Below are 26,451 nucleotides of genomic sequence, written 5' to 3'. Positions count from 1 at the left end.
GACCCAGTAAAAAAAGAGAACTACAGGCCAAAATCCCTGATGAATATGGATGCAAAATTCTCCATAAGATACTAGCAAATCGAATTCAACAGCATATAAAAAGAATTATTCAGCATGATCAAGTGGGATTCATTCCTGGGATGCAGGGTTGGTTCAACATTTGCAAATCAATCAACGTGATACATCACCTTAATAAAAGAAAAGATAAGAACCATATGATCCTGTCAATAGATGCAGAAAGGCCTTGACAAAATTCAGCACCCTTCCTTAATAAAAACCCTTGAGAAAGTCGGGATAGAAGGAACATACTTAAACATCATAAAATCCAATTATGAAAAGCCCACAGCTAACATCATCCTCAATGGGGAAAAACTGAGAGCTTTTTCCCTGAGATCAGGAACACGACAGGGATGCCCACTCTCACCGCTGTTGTTTAACATAGTGTTGGAAGTGCTAGCATCAGCAATCAGACAACAAAAGGAAATCAAAGCATCAAAATTGGCAAAGATGAAGTCAAGCTTTCACTTTTTGCCGATGACATGATACTATACATGGAAAACCCGATAGACTCCACCAAAACTCTGCTAGAACTGATACATGAGTTCAGCAAAGTTGCAGGATACAAAATCAATGTACAGAAGTCAGTTGCATTCTCATACACTAACATTGAAGCAACAGAAAGACAAATAAAGGAATTGATCCCATTCACAATTGCACCAAGAAGCATAAAATACCTAGGAATAAACCTAACCAAAGATGTAACAGATCTGTATGCTGAAGACTATAGAAAGCTTATGAAGGTAATTGAAGAAGATATAAAGAAATGGAAAGACATTCCCTGCTCATGGATTGGAAGAACAAATACTGTCAAAATGTAAATACTACCCAAAGCTATCTACACATTCAATGCAATCCCAATCAAAATTGCACCAGCATTCTCAAAACTAGAACAAGCAATCCTAAAATTCATATGGAACCACAAAAGGCCCCGAATAGCCAAAGCAATTTTGAAGAAGAAGACCAAAGCAGGAGGCATCACAATCCCAGACGTTAGCCTCTACTAGAAAGCTGTCATCATCAAGACAGCATGGTATGGGCACAAAAACAGACACATAGACCAATGGAATAGAATAGAAACCCCAGAACTAGACCCACAAATGTATGGCCAACTCATCTTTGACAAAGCAGAAAAGAACATCCAATGGAAAAAAGACAGTCTCTTTAACAAATGGTGCTGGGAGAACTGGACAGCAACATGCAGAAGGTTGAAACTAGACCACTTTCTCACACCATTCACAAAAATAAACTCAAAATGGATGAAGCACCTGAATGTGAGACAGGAAACCATCAAAACCCTAGAGGAGAAAGCAGGAAAAACCTCTCTGACCTCAGCCGTAGCAATTTATTACTCGACACATACCCAAAGGCAAGGCAATTAAAAGCAAAAATGAACTATTGGGACCTCATGAAGATAAAAAGCTTCTGCACTGCAAAGGAAACAATCAACAAAACTAAAAGGCCACCAACGGAATGGGAAAAGATATTTGCAAATGACATATCGGACAAAGGGCTAGTATCCAAAATCTATAAAGAGCTCACCAAACTCCACACCCGACAAACAAATAACCCAGTGAAGAAATGGGCAGAAAACATGAATAGACACTTCTCTAAAGAAGACATCCGGATGGCCAACAGGCACATGAAAAGATGCTCAACGTCGCTCCTTATCAGGGAAATACAAATCAAAAGCACACTCAGATATCACCTCATGCCAGTCAGAGTGGGCAAAATGAACAAATCAGGAGACTATAGATGCTGGAGAGGATGTGGAGAAACGGGAACCCTCTTGCACTGTTGGTGGGAATGCAAACTGGTGCAGCCACTCTGGAAAGCAGTGTGGAGGTTCCTCAGAAAATTAAAAATAGACCTACCCTATGACCCAGCAGTAGCACTGCTAGGAATTTACCCAAGGGATACAGGAGTACTGATGCATAGGGGCACTTGTACCCCAATGTTGATAGCAGCACTCTCAACAATAGCCAAATTATGGAAAGAGCCTACATGTCCATCAACTGATGAATGGATAAAGAAATTGTGGTTTATATACACAATGGAGTCCTACGTGGCAATGAGAAAGAACGAAATATGGCCCTTTGTAGCAATGTGGATGGAACTGGAGAGTGTGATGCTAAGTGAAAAAAGCAGAGAAAGACAGATACCATATGTTTTCGCTCTTATGTGGATCCTGAGAAACTTAACAGAAACCCATGGGGGAGGGGAAGGAAAAAAAAAGAGGTTAGAGTGGGAGAGAGCCAAAGCATTAGAGACTCTTAAAAACTGAGAACAAACTGAGGGTTGATGGGGGGTGGGAGGGAGGGGAGGGTGGGTGATGAGTATTGAGGAGGGCACCTTTTGGGATGAGCACTGGGTGTTGTATGGAAACCAATTTGACAATAAATTTCATATATTGAAAAAACAAAAGAAAGAAAGAAATATTTAAAAAAAAAAAAAAAGAAAGAAACTGTCAGTTACCAGAAGTAGAAGGGGTTGGAGGCCAAGCAAATAGGTGAAGGGGATTAAGAGGAATAAACACTGGTTACCAAATAAATAGGTAATGAAGGTATAATACACAGTGTAGAGAATGCATTCAATAATATTACAATAACTTTGTGTGATTACAGATGGTAACTAGACTTATGGGGATCATTTTGTCATGTATAAAAATACTGAATCCCTATGATGTAAACCTGAAAATAATATGACACTGTATGTCAACTCTACTTCCATATTAACAATATGTAAACTATGACCATTACTTCAAAGAGCTCACTGTAGAGTTCCAAATAAAAGGACAAAGGAAATAGAAGTTTTGGGGTGATAGACAAAAAACTAGGGAAATTATACTATAATATTACGAAGAAATCAATATCCATGAAGATTATGTTTGAAGAATATTAACATATCAATATCCAAAGAATAATCAAAGGGAAAGAGACCATATATTTTTTTCAGGAAAACTGAAGAGCCACAGCACCGCAGGGATCCTTTGACCATGATGGCTATGCGGTCACCGAAGATGTCAGCTTCATCCATGTAGTGGGTGGTCAATAAGATGTATGATCCTCTTTATACTGCTGAAGGACATCCCAGGTGGCCCTCCTTGAGAGTGGGTCCATTCCAGATGTTGGCTCATCAAGTATCACAACCTAAAGACCAGAAGAACAATTCCATAACCATTAAATACTATGTACTAGTGTCACTAGGGTCTTACCAGTTATGGGGTTTATTCTGGTTTTGCTTTTTCAGTCACTTGTCCAATTAAGCTAAGATAACAAGTTTAGACTAAAACTGAATTACGAATGCTAGGAAAATTCCAAACCTGAGACAGTTTGGTTACAAGGTTGACAATATGAATTCCATATGGGATTTCATATGTAAAGTTCCTTTAACAGTCTTAGATCTATATCAGCTCTCAGGTTTCTGTTGGCTGATTTTTTTAGACCAGCTTCAGTGTGGATCCATTTTTTGTTTATGTGTGTTTTTTGTCATTGTTCTTGTTGTTTTTACCTGGGAGCCCCCTATAAGTGCTATGATCACGGAGAGTCTGCGCTTCATTCCTCCACTCAGTGAAAATGAAAATGCATTATGCTTATCTAGCAGGTTAAAAGTAGACAACATATGATCAATTTCCACAAGACGTTTCTTTCGAGGTATTCCTTTTACCTAGAAAGAGAAGCGAGACTTTACATGGTACTTCCAGCTTTATCCTTAGAAACACCTTACACAAGCTGTTCTCTTATATCATCTGTATAGTGTCTTTTTCCCTTTGTCTGACTTTATGTTTAAAGGAGAATTCATCAAAAATAAGTTTTTGAACTTTCTAAGAATAAGGATATGGATAATTGGTAATGTGCCTGAAGTACACCAATAGAATGGGAAAAAGGAACATATTTTTGGCTTACCAAACAATAAAAATAAAGGTGTTCTGAGACGGTCAAGTAATCAAACAACAAGTTCTGTTGGGGACACAAGCCCAAGCTTTTCCTGATCTGGACCATCTGTTTTGAGGTGTCATATCCATTAACATAGGCCTTTCCACTGGTAGCAGGATAGAGACCTAGGATCAAGTAGAAGACATAACAAAATCTTAGCTTTCATGAGGGACATAACAAACTGTTCTTTAATACCTTAAATTTGAAATCTACATATGGAGATTGGAAGATGGAGGCACAGGAGGACACTGGGCTCACCGAGTCCTGCTGATCGCTTAGACTGCTTAGACCATATCTGCCTAAATAACCCAGAAAAGCATCAGAAGACTAGCAGAATGGATTCTCTGGAGCCAAGGATAGATAAGAGAGGTCCACAGAAGAGGGTAGGAAGGGCGGAGAGACAGTGCATGCTACCTGGACTGGCGGGAGGGAGCCGGGGTGGTGGAGGGGCAGCCCTCCTGGCAAGGCAGAGCCCCTGAAGTCTGGCTTGCATAAGCGGAGGGGTCGGACTGCGTGAGTTCTGACAGCCAGTGGGACTTAACATCTGGACTATTGTAAGTCAACAGCTCTGCTCTCAGAGAGCGGGGAGGGCGAGAGGGCACTGGGAGGGAGAGTTGCTGAGCCCCAGAAGAAAAAGCTCAGCTCAGCGGGGAACAAAGGCAATGGCCAGTGCCATATTCCTTTCCCATTCCCCAGCCAAAATCCCAAAGGGAACCAGTTCCCATCACCGAAATTGCTTGCATCGTGCAAACAACCAATGCTGTGCTTCTGTGGCTCCATCCCTCAAATGGGTCAGCCTCCCTCCCAGTGCTGCAGGGCCCATCCCGCAGGAGACCACCAATGGCAAATCAAGCTAAGCCTTCCCCTCCCACCCCTGTGCATATTGTGGGCCACCCCTGCTAATACACCAGATCCCATCAAAGCAGCACCACAAGCCTGGCGGTGTGCAAGTAGCCCAGACGGGCCACATCACTACACAGTGAGTCCCGCCCCTCAGAGAGGGGAAGATAAGGTACACAGCAGTCTGACTGTGGCCCCAGTGGTGGGCTGGTGACAGACATCAGGTCTGACTGTGGCCCCGCCCACCAACACAAGTTACTCCAGACAGCACAGGGAAAGTGCCCTGCAGGTCCGTGCCACCCAGGACTATCCAAAATGATGAATGGAAGAACTCTCCTCAAAAGAAACTCCAGGAAGTAGTGACAGCTAATGAACTGATCAAAAACGATTTAAGCAATATAATGGAACAAGAATTTAGAATAATAGTCATAAAATTAATTGCTGGGCTTAAAAAAGTATAGAGGACACCAGAGAATCTATTGCTACAGGGATCAAGGAACTAAGAAATATTCAGGAGGAGCTAAAAAATGCTATAAATGAGGTGCAAAATAAAATGGAGGCAACCACAGCTCAGATTGAAGAGGCAGAGGAGAGAATAGGTGAATTAGAAGATAAAATTATGGAAAAAGAGGAAGCTGAGAAAAGGAGAGATAAAAAAAATTCCAGGAGTAGGAGGGCAGAATTAGAGAACTAAGTGATGCAATCAAATGCAATGACATATGCATAATTGGGATTCCAGGGGAGGAAGAGAGAGGAAAAGGTGATGAAGGTGTACTTGAAGAAATCATAGCTGAGAACGTCCCTGATCTGGGGAAGGAAAAAGGCATTGAAATCCCAGAGGCACAGAGAACTCCCTTCAGATGTAACTTGGACCAATCTTCCGCACGACATATCATAGTGAAACTGGCAAAATACAAGGACAAAGAGAAAATTCTGAAAGCAGGTAGGGAGAAACAGGCCCTAAAATATAAAGGGAGACCGATAAGAATAGTGACAGACCTATCTACTGAAACGTGGCAGGCCAGAAAGGAATGGCAGGAAATCTTCAATGTGATGAACAGGAAAAATATGCAGCCAAGAATCCTTTACCCAGCAAGTCTGTTGTTTAGAATAGAAGGAGACATAAAGGTCTTCCCAAACAAACAAAAACTGAAGGAACTCATCATCACTAAACCAGCCCTACAGGAGATCCTAAGCGGGATTCTGTGAGTGAAATGTTGCAAGGACCACAAAGTACCAGAGACATCGCTACAAGCATGAAACCTGCAGACATCACAATGACTCTAAACCCATATCTTTCAGTAATAACACTGAATGTAAATGGACTAAATGCTCCAACCAAAAGACATAGGGTATCAGAATGGATAAAAAAAAACAAGACCCATCTATTTGCTGTCTACAAGAGACTCATTTTAGACCTGAGGACACCTTCAGATTCAAAGTGTGGGGATGGAGAATCATCTATAATGCTACTGGAAGTCAAAGAGCTGGAGTAGCCATACTTACACCAGACAAACTAGACTTTAAATTAAAGGCTGTAACAAGAGATGAAGAAGGGCATTATATAATAATTACACAGTCTATCCATCCGGAAGAGCTAACAATTATAAATGTCTATGCACCGAATACAGGAGCCCCCAAATATATAAAACAATTCATCACAAACACAAACAACATTATTGATAAAAATGTGGTAATTGCAGGGGACTTTAATATTCCACTTAGAGCAAGAGACATATCATCTAGACACAGGATCAATAAAGAAACAAGGGCCCTGAATGATACATTGGATCAGACGGACTTGACACATATATTTAGAACTCTGCATCCCAAAACAACAGAATATACTTTCCTCTCGAGTGCACATGGGACATTCTCCAAGATAGATCACATACTGGGTCACAAAACAGCACTTCATAAGTATAAAAGACTTGACATCATACTATGCACACTTTCAGACCACAATGCTATGAAACTTGAAGTCAACCACAGGAAAAAGTCTGGAAAACCTCCAAAAGCATGCAGGTTAAAGAAGACTCTACTAAAGAATAAGTGGGTCAACCAGGAAATTAGAGAAGACATTAAAATTTATAGGCAAACAAATGAAAGTGAAAATACAACAATCCAAATGCTTTGGGATGCAGTGAAGGCAGTCCTGAGAGGAAAAGACATTGCAATCCAGGCCTATCTCAAGAAACAAGAAAAATCCCAAATACAAAATCTAAAGCACACCTAAAGGAAATAGAAGCAGAACAGCAAAGATACCCCAAACCCAGCACAAGAAGAGAAATAATAAAGATCAGAGCAGAAATAGAGAATATAGAATCTAAAAAAAACCTGTAGAGCAAATCAATGAAACCAAGAGTTGGTTTTTTGAAAAAATAAACAAAATTGATAAACCTCTAGCCTGGCTTCTCAAAAAGAAAAGGGAGATGACCCAAATAGATAATATCATGAATGAAAATGGAATTATTACAACCAATCCCTCAGAGATACAAGCAATCATCAGGGAATACTAGGAAAAATTATATGCCAACAAACTGGACAACCTGGAAGAAATGGACAAATTCCTAAGCACCCACACACTTCCAAAACTCAAACAGGAAGAAATACAAAACTTGAACAGACCCACAACCAGCGAAGAAATTGAATCAGTCATCAAAAATCTCCCAAGAAAAAAGAGTACAGGACAAAATGTCTTCCCAGGGGAATTCTACCAGACATCTAGCTGAGATAATACCTATCCTTTTCAAGTTTTTCCAAAAAATAGAAAGGGAGGGAAAACTTCCAGACTCATTCTATGAAGCCAGCATTTACTTTGATTCCTAAACCAGACAGACCTAGCAACAAAAGAGAACTACAGGCCAATATCCCTGATGATTCTGGACGCAAAAATTCTCAATAAGACACTAGCAAATCATATTCAACAACATATAAAAAGAATTATTCACCATGATCAAGTGGGATTCACTCCTGGGCTGCAGGGCTCATTCAATGTGATACATCACATCAATAAAAGAAAAGAAAAGAACCATATGATCCTGTCAATCGATGCAGAAAACGCATTTGACAAAATTCAGCATCCTTTCTTAATAAAAACCCTCGAGAAAGTCGGGATAGAAGGAACATACTTAAACATCATAAAAGCCATTTATGAAAAGCCCACAGCTAATATCATCCTCAATGGGGAAACACTGAGAGCTTTCCCCCTGAGATGAGGAACACGACAGGGATGTCTACTCTCACTGCTGTTGTTTAACATAATGTTGGAAGTGCTAGCATCAGCAATCAGACAACAAAAGGAAATGAAAGGCATCAAAATTGGCAAAGATGATGTCAAGCTTTCACTTTTTGAAGATGACATGATATTATATGTGGAAAACCTGATAGACTCCACCAAAAGTCTACTAGAACTGATAGATGAATTCAGCAAAGTAGCAGGATACAAAATCAATGCACAGAATTCAGTTGCATTTTTTTCCAATATATGAAATTTATTGTCAGATTGGTTTCCATACAACACCCAGTGCTCATCCCAAAAGGTGCCCTCCTCAATACCCATCACCCACCCTCCCCTCCCTTCCACCCCCCATCAACCCTCAGTTTGTTCTCAGTTTTTAAGAGTCTCTTATGCTTTGGCTCTCTCCCACTCTAACCTCTTTTTTTTTCTTCCCTCCTCCATGGGTTTCTGTTAAGTTTCTCAGGATCCACATAAGAGTGAAAACATATGGTATCTGTCTTTCTCTGCTTTTTTCACTTAGCATCACACTCTCCAGTTCCATCCACGTTGCTACAAAGGGCCATATTTCGTTCTTTCTCATTGCCACGTAGGACTCCATTGTGTATATAAACCACAATTTCTTTATCCATTCATCAGTTGATGGACATGTAGGCTCTTTCCATAATTTGGCTATTGTTGAGAGTGCTGCTATCAACATTGGGGTACAAGTGCCCCTATGCATCAGTACTCCTGTATCCCTTGGGTAAATTCCTAGCAGTGCTACTGCTGGGTCATAGGGTAGGTCTATTTTTAATTTTCTGAGGAACCTCCACACTGCTTTCCAGAGTGGCTGCACCAGTTTGCATTCCCACCAACAGTGCAAGAGGGTTCCCGTTTCTCCACATCCTCTCCAGCATCTATAGTCTCCTGATTTGTTCATTTTGCCCACTCTGACTGGCGTGAGGTGATATCTGAGTGTGCTTTTGATTTGTATTTCCCTGATAAGGAGCGACGTTGAGCATCTTTTCATGTGCCTGTTGGCCATCCGGATGTCTTCTTTAGAGAAGTATCTATTCATGTTTTCTGCCCATTTCTTCACTGGGTTATTTGTTTGTCGGGTGTGGAGTTTGGTGAGCTCTTTATAGATTTTGGATACTAGCCCTTTGTCCGATATGTCATTTGCAAATATCTTTTCCCATTCCGTTGGTGGCCTTTTAGTTTTGTTGGTTGTTTCCTTTGCTGTGCAGAAGCTTTTTATCTTCATGAGGTCCCAATAGTTCATTTTTGCTTTTAATTGCCTTGCCTTTGGGTATGTGTCGAGTAATAAATTGCTACGGCTGAGGTCAGAGAGGTTTTTCCTGCTTTCTCCTCTAGGGTTTTGATGGTTTCCTGTCTCACATTCAGGTGCTTCATCCATTTTGAGTTTATTTTTGTGAATGGTGTGAGAAAGTGGTCTAGTTTCAACCTTCTGCATGTTGCTGTCCAGTTCTCCCAGCACCATTTGTTAAAGAGACTGTCTTTTTTCCATTGGATGTTCTTTTCTGCTTTGTCAAAGATGAGTTGGCCATACATTTGTGGGTCTAGTTCTGGGGTTTCTATTCTATTCCATTGGTCTATGTGTCTGTTTTTGTGCCCATACCATACTGTCTTGATGATGACAGCTTTGTAGTAGAGGCTAACGTCTGGGATTGTGATGCCTCCTGCTTTGGTCTTCTTCAAAATTACTTTGGCTATTCGGGGCCTTTTGTGGTTCCATATGAATTTTAGGATTGCTTGTTCTAGTTTTGAGAAGAATGCTGGTGCAATTTTGAGTGGGATTGCATTGAATGTGTAGATAGCTTTGGGTAGTATTTACATTTTGACAACATTTGTTCTTCCAATCCATGAGCAGGGAATGTCTTTCCATTTCTTTATATCTTCTTCAATTACCTTCATAAGCTTTCTATAGTTTTCAGCATACAGATCTTTTACATGTTTGCTTAGGTTTATTCCTAGGTATTTTATGCTTCTTGGTGCAATTGTGAATGGGATAAGTTCCTTTATTTGTCTTTCTGTTGCTTCATTATTAGCATATGAGAATGCAACTGATTTCTGTACATTGATTTTGTATCCTGCAACTTTGCTGAATTCATGTATCAGTTCTAGCAGACTTTTGGTGGAGTCTATCAGGTTTTCCATGTATAGTATCATGTCATTTGCAAAAAGTGAAAGCTTGACTTCATCTTTGCCAATTTTGATGCTTTGATTTCCTTTTGTTGTCTGATTGCTGATGCTAGCACTTCCAACACTATGTTAAACAACAGCGGTGAGAGTGGGCATCCCTGTCGTGTTCCTGATCTCAGGGAAAAAGCTCTCAGTTTTTCCCCATTGAGGATGATGTTAGCTGTGGGCTTTTCATAATTGGATTTTATGATGTTTAAGTATGTTCCTTCTATCCCGACTTTCTCGAGGGTTTTTATTAAGAAAGGGTGCTGGATTTTGTCAAATGCGTTTTCTGCATCGATTGACAGGATCATATGGTTCTTATCTTTTCTTTTATTAAGGTGATGTATCACGTTGATTGATTTGGAATGTTGAACCAGCCCTGCATCCCAGGAATGAATCCCACTTGATCATGGTGAATAATTCTTTTTATATGCTGTTGAATTCGATTTGCTAGTATCTTATGGAGAATTTTGCATCCATATTCATCAGGGATTTTGGCCTGTAGTTCTCTTTTTTTACTGGGTCTCTGTCTGGTTTAGGAATCAAAGTAATACTGGCTTCATAGAATGAGTCTGGAAGTTTTCTTCCCCTTTCTATTTCTTGGAAGAGCTTCAGAAGGATAGGTATTATCTTTGCTTTAAATGTCTGGTAGAACTCCCCTGGGAAGCCATCTGGTCCTGGGCTCTTATTTGTTGGGAGATTTTTGATAACTGATTCAATTTCTTTGCTGGTTATGGGTCTGTTCAAGCTTTCTATTTCCTCTTGATTGAGTTTGGGAAGCGTGTGGGTGTTTAGGAATTTGTCCATTTCTTCCAGGTTGTCTATTTGTTGGCAAATAATTTTTCCTAGTATTCCCTGATAATTGCTTGTATCTATGAGGGATTGGTTGCAATAATTCCATTTTCATTCATGATTTTATCTATTTGGGTCATCTCCCTTTGTTTTTTGAGAAGCCTGGCTAGAGGTTTGTCAATTTTGTTTATTTTTTCAAAAAACCAACTGTTGGTTTTGTTGATGTGTTCTACAGTTTTTTAGATTCTATATTGTTTATTTCTGCTCTGATCTTTATTATTTCTCTTCTTCTGCTGGGTTTAGGCTGCCTTTGCTGCTCTGTTTCTATTTCCTTTAGGTGTGCGGTTAGATTTTGTATTTGGGATTTTTCTTGTTTCTTGAGATAGGCCTGGATTGCAATGTCTTTTCCTCTCAGGACTGCCTTTGCTGCATCCCAAAGCATTTGGATTGTTGTATTTTCATTTTGGTTTGTTTCCATATATTTTTAAATTTCTTCTCTAATTGCCTGGTTGATCCACTCATTCTTTAGTAGGGTGTTCTTTAACCTGCATGCTTTTGGAGGTTTTCCAGACTTTTTCCTGTGGTTGATTTCAAGCTTCATAGCATTGTGGTCTGAAAGTATGCATGGTATAAAATCAATTCTTGTGAACTTATGAAGGGCTGTTTTGTGACCCAGTATATGATCTGTCTTGGAGAATGTCCCATGTGCACTCGAGAAGAAAATATATTCTGTTGCTTTGGGATGCAGAGTTCTAAATATATCTGTCAAGTCTATCTCATCCAATGTATCATTCAGGGCTCTTGTGTCTTTATTGACCGTGTGTCTAGATGTTCTATCCATTTCTATAAGTGGAGTGTTAAAGTCCCCTGCAGTTATCACATTCTTATTAATAAGGTTGCTTATGTTTATGAGTAATTGTTTTATGTATTTGGGGACTCCCATATTTGGCGCATAGACATTTATAATTGTTAGCTCTTCCTGATGGATAGACCCTGTAATTATTATATAATGCCCTTCTTCATCTCTTGTTACAGCCTTTAATTTAAAGTCTAGTTTGTCTGGTTTAAGTATGGCTACTCCAGCTCTTTTGACTCCCAGTAGCATTATAGATGATTCTCCATCCCCACACTTTGAATCTGAAGGTGTCCTCAGGTCTAAAATGAGTCTCTTGTAGACAGCAAATAGATGGGTCTTGTTTTTTTATCCATCCTGATACCCTATGTCTTTTGGCGGCGCATTTAGTCCATTTACATTCAGTGTTATTATAGAAAGAGACGGGTTTAGAGTCATTGTGATGTCTGCAGGTTTCATGCTTGTAGCGATGTCTCTGGTACTTTGTCTCACAGGATCCCCCTTAGGATATCTTGTAGGGCTGGTTTAGTGGTGACAAATTCCTTCAGTTTTTGTTTGTTTGGGAAGACCTTTATCTCTCCTTCTATTCTAAATGACAGAGTTGCTGGATAAGGATTCTCGGCTACAAATTTTTTTCTGTTCAACACATTGAAGATCTCGTGCCAATCCTTTCTGGCCTGCCAAGTTTCAAAAGAGAGATCAGTCACGAGTCTTACAGGTCTCCCTGTATATGTTAGGGCATGTTTATCCCTTGTTGCTTTCAGAATGTTCTCTTTATCCTTGTATTTTGCCAGTTTCACTATGATATGTCGTGCAGAAGATCGATTCAAGTTACATCTGAAGGGAGTTCTCTGTGCCTCTTGGATTTCAATGCCTTTTTCCTTCCCCAGTTCAGGGAAGTTCTCAGCTATTATTTCTTCTAGTACACCTTCAGCTCCTTTCCCTCTCTCTTCCTCCTCTGGGATACCAATTACGTGTATATTATTTCTTTTTAGTGTATCACTTAGTTCTCTAATTTTCCCCTCATACTCCTGGATTTTTTTATCTCTCTTTTTCTCAGCTTCCTCTTTTTCCATAATTTTATCTTCTAGTTCACCTATTCTCTCCTCTGCCTCTTCAGTCTGAGCTGTGGTCATTTCCATTTTATTTTGCATCTCGTTTAAAGCGTTTTTCAGCTCCTCCTGACTGTTCCTTAGTCCCTTGACCTCTGTAGCAAGAGATTCTCTGCTGTCCTCTATACTGTTTCCAAGCCCAGTGATTAATTTTATGACTATTACTCTAAATTCACTTTTCTGTTATATTATTTAAATCCTTTTTGATCAGTTCATTAGCTGTTGTTATTTCCTGGAGATTCTTTTGAGGGGAATTCTTCCGTTTGGTCATTTTGGGTAGTCCCTGGAGTGGTGCGGACCTGCAGGGCACTTCCCCTGTGCTGTCGTGTATAACTGGAGTTGGTGGGTGGGGTCGCAGTCAGACCTGATGTCTGCCCCCAGCCCACTGCTGGGGCCACAGTCAGACTGGTGTGTGCCTTCTCTTCCCCTCTCCTAGGGGTGGGATTCACTGTGGGTCGCGTGGCCCATCTGGGCTACTTGCACACTGCCAGGCTTGTGGTGCTGGGGATCTGGTGTATTAGCTGGGGTGCGTAGGCAAGGTGCATGGGAGCAGAGGGGCAGGCTTAGCTCGCTTCTCCTTAGGTGATCCACTTCAGGAGGGGCCCCTCTTCCATGGGCCTCTCATCTGCGCTTGGCTCCGGAGACTCCATTCTGCTAGTCTTCTGGTGGTTTTCTGGGTTATTTAGGCCGGTGTAGGTGGAATCTAAGTGATCAGCAGGACGTGCGGTGTGTCCAGCATCCTCCTATGCCGCCATCTTCTGCCAGTCTCTCTCCAGCACTTTTTGTATATCATCCATTGCCTTCTGGACTCCACTATTTCTAAAATTTTTTATAGCTTATTTATTTATTTTGAGATAGACATAGCATGAGCAGTGCAGGGGCAAAGAGAGAGGGGGAGAGAGAGAATCCCAAGCAGGCTCTGCTCTGCCAGCACAGAACCCAAGGTGGACCTTGAACCCATGAAACATGAGATCATGTCCTGAGCCAAAACCAAGGGTCAGACACTTAACTGAGTCACCCAGGTCCCCTAGACTCCATTCTTTCTTTTTCTTTACTTTTTTAAAATTTACATCCAAATTAGTTAGTGTATAGTGCAACAATGATTTCAGGAGTAGATTCCTTAATGCCCCTTACCCATGTAGCCCATTCCCCCTCCCACATCCCCTCCAGTAACCCTCTGTTTGTTCTCCATATTTATGAGTCTCTTATGCTTTGTTGCCCTCCTTGTTTTTATATTATTTTTCTTTCCCTTACCTTATGTTCATCTGTTTTGTCTCTTAAAGCCCTCATATGAGTAAAATCATGATATTTGTCTTTCTCTGACTGACTAATTACACTTAGCATAATACCGTCCAGTTCCATCCATGTAGTTGCAAATGGCAAGATCTCATTCTTTTTGATTGCTGAGCAATACTCCATTGTATATATATACCACATCTTCTTTATCCATTCATCTACCAATGGACATTTGGGCTCTTTCCATACTTTGGTTATTGTTGATAGTGCTGCTATAAACATTGGGGTACATTTGCCCTTATGCATCAGCACACCTGTATCCCATGGGTAAACACCTAGTAGTGAAATGGCTGGGTTGTAGGGTAGTTCTATTTTTAATTTTTTGAGGAAACTCTATACTGTTTTCCAGAGTAGCTGCAACAGCTTGCATTCCCACCAACAATGCAAAACAGATCCTCTTTCTCTGCATCCTCGCCAACCTCTGTTGTTGCCTGGGTTGCTAATGTTAGCCATTCTGACAGGTGTGAGGTGGTATCTCATGGTGTTTTTGATTTGTATTTCCCTGATGATGAGTGATGTTGAGAATTTTTTCATGTATCGGTTCGCCATCTGGATGTCTTTTTTGCAGAAGTGTCTATTCATGTTTTTTGCCCATTTTGTCACTGGATTACTTGTGTTTTGTGTATTGAGTTTGATAAGTTCTTTATAGATTTTGGATACTAACCCTTTATCTGATATGTCGTTTGCAAATATCTTCTCCCATTCTGTCGGTTGCCTTTTGGTTTTGCTGATTGTTTCCTTTGCTGTGCAGAAGCTTTTCGTTTTGATGAGGTCCTAGTAGTTCATTTTTGTTTTTGTTTTTGTTTCCCTTGCCTCCAGAGATGTGTTGAGTAAGAAGTTGCTGTGGCCAAGATCAAAGAGGTTTTTGCCTGCTTTCTCCTCGAAGATTTTGATGCCTTCCTGTCTTACATTTAGGTCTTTCATGCATGTTGAGTTTATTTCTGTGTCTGGTGTAAGAAAGTGGGCCAGGTTCACTCTTCTGCATATCGTTGTCCAGTTTTCCCCGCACCACTTGCTGAAGAGACTGTCTTCATTATTTGTAATGAGAACTCAGCTTCTAGTCCTATTGGGGCACCACTTAATGTGACAAATAACTTTTGGCTTGCTGTTTTCAAGATACTCTCTTTCATAATTTTTAGTATAATATTTATGGGTGATTATCTCTTCACATTCATGCTATTTGAAGTTTGTGGAAATTCTGAGATGTGTAGATTAATGTTTTCAGCAAATTTGGCAAGTTTTAATCCATTATTTTGTAGACTACTTTTTAGCTTTGTTCTCTTTCTCCTCTCCTACATTCTATTACATGTATTCTGGTGCATTTAAAGATATCACAACTTGATTCTTACAGCTTTATACTAGAGGCCAAAGTCTGGGATTGTGATGCCTCCTGCTTTGGCATTCTTCAATATTACTTTGGCTGTTCAGGGTCTTTTGTGGTTCCATAAAAAGTGTAGGAGTGCTTGTCAAGACAGCATGGTATTGGCACAAAAAGTGACCCATAGACCAATGGAATAGGATAGAGACTCCAGAATTGGACCCACAAAAGTATGGCCAACTCATCTTTGACAAAGCAGGAAAGAATATCCAATGGAAAAAAGACAGTCTCTTTAACAAATGGTGCAGGGAGAACTGGACAGCAGCATGCAGAAGAATGAAACTAGACCACTTTCTTACACCATTCAGAAAAACAAACTCAAAATGGATGAAGGACCTGAATGTGAGACAGGAAACCATCAAAACCCTAGAGGAGGAAGCAGGAAAAAAAGCTCTCTGACCTCAGCTGCAGCAATTTCTTACTTGACACATCCCCAAAGGCAAGGGAATTAAAAGCAAAAATGAACTATTGGGACCTCATTGGGATAAAACCTTCTGCAATGCAAAGGACACAACCAACAAAACTAAAAGGCAACCAACCGAATGGGAAAAGATATTTGCAAATGACATATCGGACAAAGGGCTAGTATCCAAAATCTATAAAGAACTCACCGAACTTCACACCCCAAAAACAAATAATCCAGTGAAGAAATGGGCAGAAAACATGAATAGATACTTCTCTAAGGAAGACCTCCAGATGGCCAGCAGACACATGAAAAGATGTTCAATGTCACTCCTCATTAGGGAAATACAAACCAAAACCACATTCAGATACCACTTCCTGCCAGTCAGAGTGGCTAAAATGAACAAATCAGGAGACTATAGATGCTGGCGAGGATGTGGAGAAATGGGAACCCTTTGCACTGTTGGTGGGAATGCAAACTGGTATAGCCACTCTGGAAAACACTGTGGAGGTTCCTCAAATAAAAAAAAAAAAAACAAAAAGATCTACCCTATGACCCAGCAATAGCAGTGCTAGGAATTTACCCAAGGGATACAGGAGTGCTGATGCATAGGGGCACTTGTACCCCAATGTTTATAGCAGCACTTTCAACAATAGCCAAATTATGGAAAGAGCCTAAATGTCCATCAACTGATGAATGGATAAAGAGGTTGTGGTTTATATATACAATGGAATGCTACTTGGCAATGAGAAAGAATGAAATATGGCCTTTTGTAACAATGTGGGTGAAACTGGACAGTGTTATGCTAAGTGAAATAAGTCATACAGAAAAAGACAGATACCATATGTTTTCACTGTTATGTGGATCCTGAGAAACTTAACAGAAGGCCATGGGGGAGGAGAAGGAAAAAAAGTTAGAGAGGGAGGGAGGCAAACCTAAAGAGACTCCTAAAAACTGAGAATAAACTGAGGGTTGATGGTGGGTGGGAGGGAGGGGAAAGTGGGTGATGGGTATCAAGGAGGGCACCTGTTAGGATGAGCACTGGGTGTTGTATGGAAACCAATTTGAGAACACATTTCATAATAAAAAAAAAGATAAAGATATCAAAACTTCCTATGAAACTGTTAATTTTACTCAATTCTTTTTTGCTTTGTTTTATTCACATTTTATAATCTCCATCAATCTTTCTTCAAGTTCACTGGTTCTCTCTTGTGACAATTGATTAAATCTACTATTAAGCCCTTTTAATGAATTCTTCACTTTTGTTATTATACTTTTCAACTCCAGAATTCCCAACTGGCTCTTCTTTTCATAATTTCTACCTTTTTACTGATATTTTCTATTTGATCTTGTTTTCATACATTCCAATATTTCTTTACAGAGAGAGACAGAGCATGAGTGGGGGAGGGGCAGAAAGAGAGGGCGACACAAAATCAGGCTCCAGGCTCTGAGCTGTCAGCACAGAGCCCGACGTGAGGCTCGAACTCACAGACCGCAAGATCATGACCTGAGCCGAAGCCGGACTCTCAACCGACTGAGCCACCCAGGCGCCCCTACATTCCATTATTTTTTAAATCATGGTTTCCTTTAGTTCTTTGAACATTTTTTTTTACAATGGTTACATTGTAAAATATTTGTAAAACGTGATATCTGGCATCTCTCACATGGAATTATTTACAACTTAAAGTGAATTACTGAACAATTTTATGTATCATTGAACTGACTAAATTGTAAACATCAAAGGGATACACAAAAGTCTTGCAAGTTTGATCTACAGTGTCTATGACACTCTGAAGAGACCTACCTGAGAGAATAGACAGAATAGTGGATTTTCCTGCTCCATTGTGTCCTAGAAGAACAGTAATCTGCCCCATATATAAATTCAAAGACAAGTCTTTTACAGCTATTTTGGTAGTATTTTGCATTCGGAATTCCTGTTGGGGAAAATACACAAATATTGACTTCATCTATCACTATCACTTTGAAAGAACAAACACTCAAATCAACTATTTATACAAGAAACCATACCACATAATCTTGTAAGGAAAAAGAAATAAAAATTTAAGAAGGATGAAATTGTGATTGGAACAAATTAATTGATGCCATAACACGAGTTGTAAAATTTCACAGTAAATATATAAACATCCCTCAGTAATATCCATTCATGCTTTGATTCAATTAACATCTTAAAGCTGATAATGCCATTATCTTCTTAAGTTCATGCATTTTTCCTGGTTTGGACAACTGCCAACAGAAAACCTGGATGAAACATCTAAAACATAGATATTTTATAGGCATCTCAAATTTCTTCTTTTGTGTAGGTTAGCAGTGCTTCTGCTTAAGATGCAAAAATATGGAAAGAGCATCACTCTCACTCTAGAAAACAAGAAACTAAATAATCTAAAAAAATCTTAAGTTTTCTTGAACTCATCAGAGGAGTGATATTTCCAGGCAACCAATCAGCCTTAAATTTAAGAAAAGATAGATGCCTTCAAGGAGAGATGATATACAAACATCTGCTTGTCTGGAGAAAACACAGGCACTATGAAGCTAGTAAAAGGATTCTGGTCAATTTTTGATGAAAATAAAGTAAAAACACTTGAAGAAACAATATCTAAATTAAAAAGTTGGGATTCAAGCCCATTTCATTCAGACTTCAAACATCTATTCCTTCCAATATAACTAACAGATGGTGAATAAAGCAAAACATCTTGCGTAACAACAAAAAAAGGCTATTTCTCTTTTATTCCAAATGGCAGTAAAAGTTTTTTCCCTAGGTGTCCTCCTTAATACCCATCACCCATTTAGCCCACCCCCCATTCACCTCCCTCCATCAACCCTCAGTTTGTTCTCTATCCTTAAGAGTCTCTTATTGCTTGCTTCCCTCTCTCTTTTTTTACTCCTTGCCATATGTTCATCTGATGTTTCCTAGATTCCACATGAGTGAAATTATATGCTTTTTGTCTTTCTCTGACATATTTTTCTTAGCATAATACACTCTAGCTCCACCCACATTGTTCCAAATGTCAAGGTTTAATTCTTTTTGATGGCCGAGTAATATTCCAGTGTATGTGTGTGTGTGTGTGTGTGTGTACACACACACCACATCTTCTTTATCCATTCATCAGTTGATGGACATTTGGGTTCTTTCTATAGTTTGGTTATTACTGTTAATGCTGCTATAAACACCAGGGTGCATATACCCCTTGAAATCTGTATTTTTGTATCTTTTTCTTTTATTTTTTTAATGTGTATTTATTTTTGAGAGAGAGACAGAGTGTGAGCTGGGGGAGGGGCAGAGAGGGAGACACAGAATCTGAAGGAGGCTCCGGCTCTGAGCTGTCCACACAGAGCCCGACGTGGGGATTGAACCCATGAATCACGAGATCATGACCTGAGCCGAAGTTGGACACCTAACCGACTAGGCCACCCAGGCACCCCTGTGTCTTTTTCAAACTTCAACCAAGCCAACCTCAAATTCTCCCTCAATGTCTTCAATATCCATAAATCTCTCCAACAACCACCCATTGTTCAAGGCACAAAACCAACAGCTACATTAGTGTCCTCCTTTTCCTTCAATTTCACAAGCAACCATTAAGCAAATCTTTTCAGCTCTAACCCCAAATACAGTAAAACATTGGTTTGTGAGTAACTTGTTCTGTGAATGTTCTGCAAGATGAGCAAATATTTCTAATAAATTTTAACTTGATAAATGAGAGATGTCTTGTAATACAAATAGTACATGATGCCAAACATCACATGATCACAACTGACCAATGGTTCTTTTTCTCTCTCTCTCTCTCGCTTTCTTTCTCTCTGTGGTATTGAGAGTGATCATCTCCTATGCTCACATGCTCGATCTCAGGCCACAGTGTTTGGCAGAAGTCAGTGATTTTTTTCAGAATGTTGGAAGGTGCCCATAATGGGCACTAGTGTATTTTTTGTCACTTCAAAGCATGTATGGACAGTCCTTTGCTTTTTCATACAAGAGTAAGGTTAGGGATGCTTTGCTTCATTCTAGGTCAGGCTGCCTGCAGACATAGACACTTTTTTTCTGCTGCCTTACTGCCAGTTACATTAAATACAGTATATGACAAGAATTTATTAATACTGTATTGTAGTCAACATCTGTGCAAGCATATACAATGGGCCCCGTGCAGAAAAGGGTTGAAAAGAAAGGCGAGAAGGAGATGATTATGGTGGAAGTTAAGAATGAAATCAAGAAGTACAAACGAGGTATGCAAGTGGCTGAAAGTGCAAGATTTTATAAGAAGTCTCTGTCTCTATTCTGTCTATAGAGGAGGAGGAGGACAAAAAGGTGGAGAAATTCCTCACTTCAAGTGAGATTAGGGGGATGTGTAAAATGTGGGAAACACTGCAAAATTTTGTAGAAAATCATCACCCGAATAAGGATGTAGCAGTGTGAAGGATGAATATGTTTAATGACAATGCAAAATCACCTTTACATGAAATCCTGAAAAGAAGGCAAAACCAAGTGTCATTGGATAGGTTCCTTATTAAAGTTGCACAAAAAGAAAAAGATTCCATTGAGCCAATAGATAGCAGTGATTCCATTAATGATAGTAAAAATCGTCCTACACAATAACCCTCCACTCTCTTGTCTCCCTCACACCAGCATGAAGGTTTTCAAAGGTAAGTGCAGCTTAATTTATTTTTCTGTATATTTTGTATTTTCCTTATTATTTTGTATTATATTACACAGTATTGTAATCATTGTTATATGTGTATTTTTGGGTTGTGGAACGAATCATCTGAGTTTCCATTATTTAAGGGGAAATTCGCTTTGACATACAAGTGCTTTGGATTACAAACATGTTTCCAAAATGAATTATACTTGCAAATGAATTTACTGTATGTTCTGAATCTCTACACTTCTATCTCCATATGATTTCACTCATATGTGGAATTTAAGGAACAAATGAATACAGGGAGGAAAAAGAGAGGCAAACCAAGAATCAGACTCTTAAGTGTAGAGAACTGATGATTACAGGAGGGGAGGTAGGTAGGGCAATAGGTTAAATGGGTGATGGGTATTAACGAGGGCACTTGTGATGAGCACCGGGTGTTGTATGTAAGTGATGAGTCACTAAATTCTATACCTGAAACCAATATTACGCTGTAAGTTAACTAACTGGAACTTAAACAAAAACTTGGAGAAAAAAATAATAAAGGCCTATAATTATTGTCCAACCTTTTAAAAATGGAATCCAAGTTTTATTGTGGCCTTCAACGTCCCCTACATGATTTGTATTATGAGTATATTGCCAAATTCATTTCATGTCATTTGCTTTCTTCACTCCAACTTTTTTTTTCAATATATGAAATTTATTGTCAAATTGGTTTCCATACAACACCCAGTGCTCATCCCAAAAGGTGCCCTCCTCAATACCCATCACCCACCCTCCCCTCCCTTCCACCCCCCATCAACCCTCAGTTTGTTCTCAGTTTTTAAGAGTCTCTTATGTTTTGGATCTCTCCCGCTCTAACCTCTTTTTTTTTTTTCCCTTCCCCTCCTCCATGGTTTCTGTTAAGTTTCTCAGGATCCACATAAGAGTGAAAACATATGGTATCTGTCTTTCTCTGTATGGCTTATTTCACTTAGCATCACACTCTCCAGTTCCATCCACGTTGCTACAAAAGGCCATATTTCGTTCTTTCTCATTGCCATGTAGTACTCCATTGTGTATATAAACCACAATTTCTTTATCCATTCATCAGTTGATGGACATGTAGGCTCTTTCCATAATTTGGCTATTGTTGAGAGTGCTGCTATAAACATTGGGGTACAAGTGCCCCTATGCATCAGCACTCCTGTATCCCTTGGGTAAATTCCTACCAGTGCTATTGCTAGGTCATAGGGTAGGTCTATTTTTAATTTTCTGAGGAACCTCCACACTGCTTTCCAGAGTGGCTGAACCAATTTGCATTCCCACCAACAGTGCAAGAGGGTTCCCATTTCTCCACATCCTCGCCAGCATCTATAGTCTCCTGATTTGTTCATTTTGGCCACTCTGACTGGCGTGAGGTGATATCTGAGTGTGCTTTTGATTTGTATTTCCCTGATAAGGAGTGACGTTGAGCATCTTTTCATGTGCCTGTTGGCCATCCGGATGTCTTCTTTAGAGAAGTGTCTATTCATGTTTTCTGCCCATTTCTTCACTGGGTTATTTGTTTTTTGGGGGTGGAGTTTGGTGAGCTCTTTATAGATTTTGGATACTAGCCCTTTATCGGATATGTCATTTGCAAATATCTTTTCCCATTCGGTTGGTTGCCTTTTAGTTTTGTTGGTTGTTTCCTTTGCTGTGCAGAAGCTTTTTATCTTCATAAGGTCCCAGTAATTCATTTTTGCTTTTAATTGCCTTGCCTTTGGGGATGTGTCGAGTAAGAGATTGCTACGGCTGAGGTCAGAGAGGTCTTTTCCTGCTTTATCCTCTAGGGTTTTGATGGTTTCCTGTCTCACATTCAGGTCCTTAATCCATTTTGAGTTTATTTTTGTGAATGGTGTGAGAAATTCTTCACTCCAACTTTAATCTCATCTGTGTTCCTCAACAAATGAAGATCTTTTCCATCTCAGGGCTTTGAATTTTCTGTTTGTTTGAATTATCTGTACCTAGTTGTTGTTTGTTTGTTTGTTTTTTAACTATCTACCCCATTATCATCATTCTGATCTCAGCTTTAATGTCACTGTTACAAGCTGGGTTCCCAGGAAGCACACTTGATTGGAAGATTAGAATGTAGGAAGTTTATTAAAGATCAACACCTGTAGAAGAAAAGGCTGGAAAGAAACTGGGCAGAGGATGAATACAAAATACAGTTCAGCAACTCTAAGGCCTCAGAGAAGCTGTTAGGCTAGGATGGCTATTTAAAGTTATCCCAACTTGAGAGATAGGGTCTTCATGCCCTCTCATGGAATAGTCATTGGATTTAGGTTTCTCCAAGGCAAGGAACAAGAGCTTAGGTGAGGGTAGCTCTCCATTGCCAAAGATATTCCAAACAAGGTGACACTGAGCTGTCAGCTAAGGCTGTCATCTTTTTCACACTCTTTTCCACAGTTGGGAAAAAAGGTCTTTCTTTCCAGAGAGCGGCATCTGGGTAGTGCAGTATACTCTCCAGTCCACTCCTTGCATTAAATTTTCTTCCTTCATCAAGTTCTGGTAGCAGCTTCTTCAGGACTCTAGTGAAACGTTTCCTGAGGGAAACTTATATGAAAAAAGTTAAGTGGGATCCCTGCCACTGGCCTTAACACTGCAGCTGAGATTATCTTCATAATTTACTGTCTATTCTAGATTACTCTCATATTTGGCTAGCATTGTTGATGATCTTTTGTGGGGTTGATCCAAACATTCTTCCTGAGGTTGCTATGCACTCCTCAGGCCATGACTGCTACATTTTTCCTTTTACTACCAAATTGGGTAGGAGAGTATAAATACATACAAGGGGATCATGTGAGTGCTAAATATATTCCTCCCTCTTCTATGTAATAGCTATCAACTTTACTTCCTGGTGATTATAATCAATTACTCTTTGCAGAAATGTGATTCCTCTTCTTGTTGGTCTCTTGGCATAAAAGCTTCAAAGTGGCTTGGCAGTAACCAGTTTATAGTTCAAAGGATCCCTTGGTGCATCTTCCGTTTTGGGATCATGATCTCTCAGAGGCCATGGTTGGGATTACAGGAAGCACCAACTGCCCAAGTGGATCACTAGGAGTACCAGTAACTAGGACCACTTCTGCTTCTACCCCTTGGTTTCTAACCATGTCTCCTACCTGTTGGGGACAAAGAACCACATAATGGCTTTTGTTTTAGTGTGACTATTGCATCCTGAAGGATGGTGACTCATTTGTGCAAATTACCATCTTTACATGGTTGCCTCAAATATGCCTTCAGCAGGCTATTTCATTACTTCCTTCAGATGAGAGCTTCTGGATGTACGTATAGACCAGCACATCCCAGGGTTGTGAGCTCACTACTGTACTTCCTTTGCTGTGAAGTAAGATTCTTTGATGTGACTGTATGTGGAATCCCATACTGGTGGACCAAACAATCAATAAGCTCTGGGATGTCATCTTGCGTGAGGTTCTACAGGCAAGAAAGTGCTTACAGTAAGTGTTGATTCCTATAAGATGAAATGAAGTGCCTTTCAGTGTGAAAGAGGCCCAAAGTACTCATCTAGACACCAAGCAGATGTCTGATCTCCTTTGGAATGGTCCTCAGAAGTGAGTTTTGTTGAGGACATGCTATAAATGTGGCAAAAAGAATAGCAAGATTAACTATGGTAAGAGCCCATATTTTAGTTTTTCTTGTACTCCTGACACTATAGATTTCTATTCCTGTACCACTAGTATTATCACTGATGGCAGAGGCTACCTAATGTCACCTGAGTCAATTTGTCTACATGGTAAATTTAGTACTTTCTTCCATGATATGTAGTCTCTAGTGGTTGTTAACATGCATTACAAATATCTTCCTACATTGTTCTCATTTTTATAGTTCCATCCATGTGCCTCTACCCTAGAATTTCTTGAACCTAATCTTCCACTATTTCTCACTGTAAGCCCTTAATTTGCCAGATCATTAATCACTGCCCAGTTCAGTAGTCTTGGGCCAATTCAGTGACACAAAGTGGAGGACAAGGTGAAGAGCTGGAAGCTGTCTTTTGGGAGAATTTCCTCTCCTTTCCTCTTCCAAGGTTATTCCCATTAGGGCTCTAGTGCAGCTGCTAATCATTTATGAACCTCACCTATGTACCAAGCTGAACTACCTGTGAAGCAAACTCGGAACTTTTTCCTCCTGTGTGAATTGGTTAAAATGATAATTCTCTATGGCCATATGTGTGAGCTGAGGGAGAAGCACTGAACTGATAATCATGGATGACATGAAGATTTAGATTCCCTGCTCACACAGCTTGCTGACGTCCACTGATTGTGCTCATGTTCAATCTTTGATATACCACTTTCATCTCATGATGGGGTAGCTGCCTGTCTCTAATAATATGGTGGTTCCAGCTCATGATGGAACCCAGCTCATCATGGCCACTTCTGGACCCAGTTACTTGGTGTCCTGTTATCAGTTACTTCATCTCCCCAACAGTGTGCCAGGAACTGTTGTTGAAAAACACAATTATCTATCAATTGCTGATGGCATGGCTTTGATACAGAACTCTAGATGTCTGCACTGTTATTCTCCCATTCAGGTTTACGATAAAATCAACAAGATATACTTTCCCAGCATGACACCACTAATACCATAAAGTCTGATGGACTGGGATCACCAAGCAGCAGAAGTGCTTCTACTACAGCCTGGACCTGCTGTGGTGTCTTTTCCTGCTCTGGACTCTACTCAAAGTTGGCATCTTTTTGTGTCACTTGGTATAGGGGTAAAAACAGTATTCTCAGGTATAGAATATATTGACTTCAAAACCTGAAGTGGCCAGCAGGAACTATTTTCCTTTTTCATGGTGGGAGGTATAAAATATACTAACTTATCCTTTATTTTGGAAAGGAATACTGGCAGATACCAGATCACTAACTCCTAAAAATTTTACTGATGTAGTAAGCCCCTGAGTCTTTTTTAAATTTATTTTTAATATGAAATGTATTGTCAAATTGGTTTCCATACAACACCCAGTGCTCACCCCAACAGGTGCCCTCCTCAATGCCCAGCACCCACTTTCCCCTCCCTCCCACCCCCCCCAATAAACCCTCAGTTTATTCTCAGTTTTTAGGAGTCTCTTATGATTTGCCTCCCTGCCTCTCTAACTTTTTTCCTTCCCCTCCCCCATGGTCTGCTGTTAAGTTCCTCAGGATCCACATAAGAGTGAAAACATATGGTATCTGTCTTTTTCTGTATGACTTATTTCACTTAGCATAACACTGTCCAGTTCCACCCACGTTGCTACAAAAGGCCAGATTTCATTCTTTCTCATTGCCACGTACTAGTCCACTGTATATATAAACTGCAACCTCTTTATCCATTCATCAGTTGATGGACATTTAGGCTCTTTCCATAATTTGGCTATTGTTGAGAGTGCTGCTATAAACATTGGGGTACAAGTGCCCCTATGCATCAGCACTCCTGTATCCCTTGGGTAAATTCCTAGCCGTGCTATTGCTGGGTCATAGGGAAGATCTATTTTTAATTTTTGGAGGAACCTACACACTGTTTTCCAGAGTGGCTGTACCAGTTTGCATTCCCACCAACAGTGCAAGAGGGTTCCCATTTCTCCACATCCTCTCCAGCATCTACAGTCTCCTGATTTGTTCATTTTAGCCACTCTTACTGGTGTGAAGTGACATCTGTCTTCATAGGCTTTATCTGTACCCTCCTCACAATACATATGT

General features: G+C 40.0%; 1 protein-coding gene across 1 annotated transcript in view; it reads right to left on the bottom strand.

Annotated features, from left to right (window-relative positions):
• Positions 1-26,451, bottom strand: part of LOC106970513 (phospholipid-transporting ATPase ABCA3-like) — a 179,733-nt gene that overhangs the window by 77,087 nt on the left and 76,195 nt on the right. The window contains 5 exon segments of the mRNA XM_053212893.1: positions 2,997-3,113; positions 3,116-3,206; positions 3,568-3,723; positions 3,963-4,117; positions 17,896-18,025. Of these exon segments, the coding sequence (XP_053068868.1) occupies positions 2,997-3,113; positions 3,116-3,206; positions 3,568-3,723; positions 3,963-4,117; positions 17,896-18,025 (649 nt within the window).

This window comes from Acinonyx jubatus, chromosome E3, assembly GCF_027475565.1.
Source record: "Acinonyx jubatus isolate Ajub_Pintada_27869175 chromosome E3, VMU_Ajub_asm_v1.0, whole genome shotgun sequence".
In the NCBI taxonomy this organism is placed as follows: Eukaryota; Metazoa; Chordata; class Mammalia; order Carnivora; family Felidae; genus Acinonyx; species Acinonyx jubatus.
Note: the sequence above shows the minus strand (reverse complement) of the source record. Positions and strands in the feature narration are given on the sequence as shown.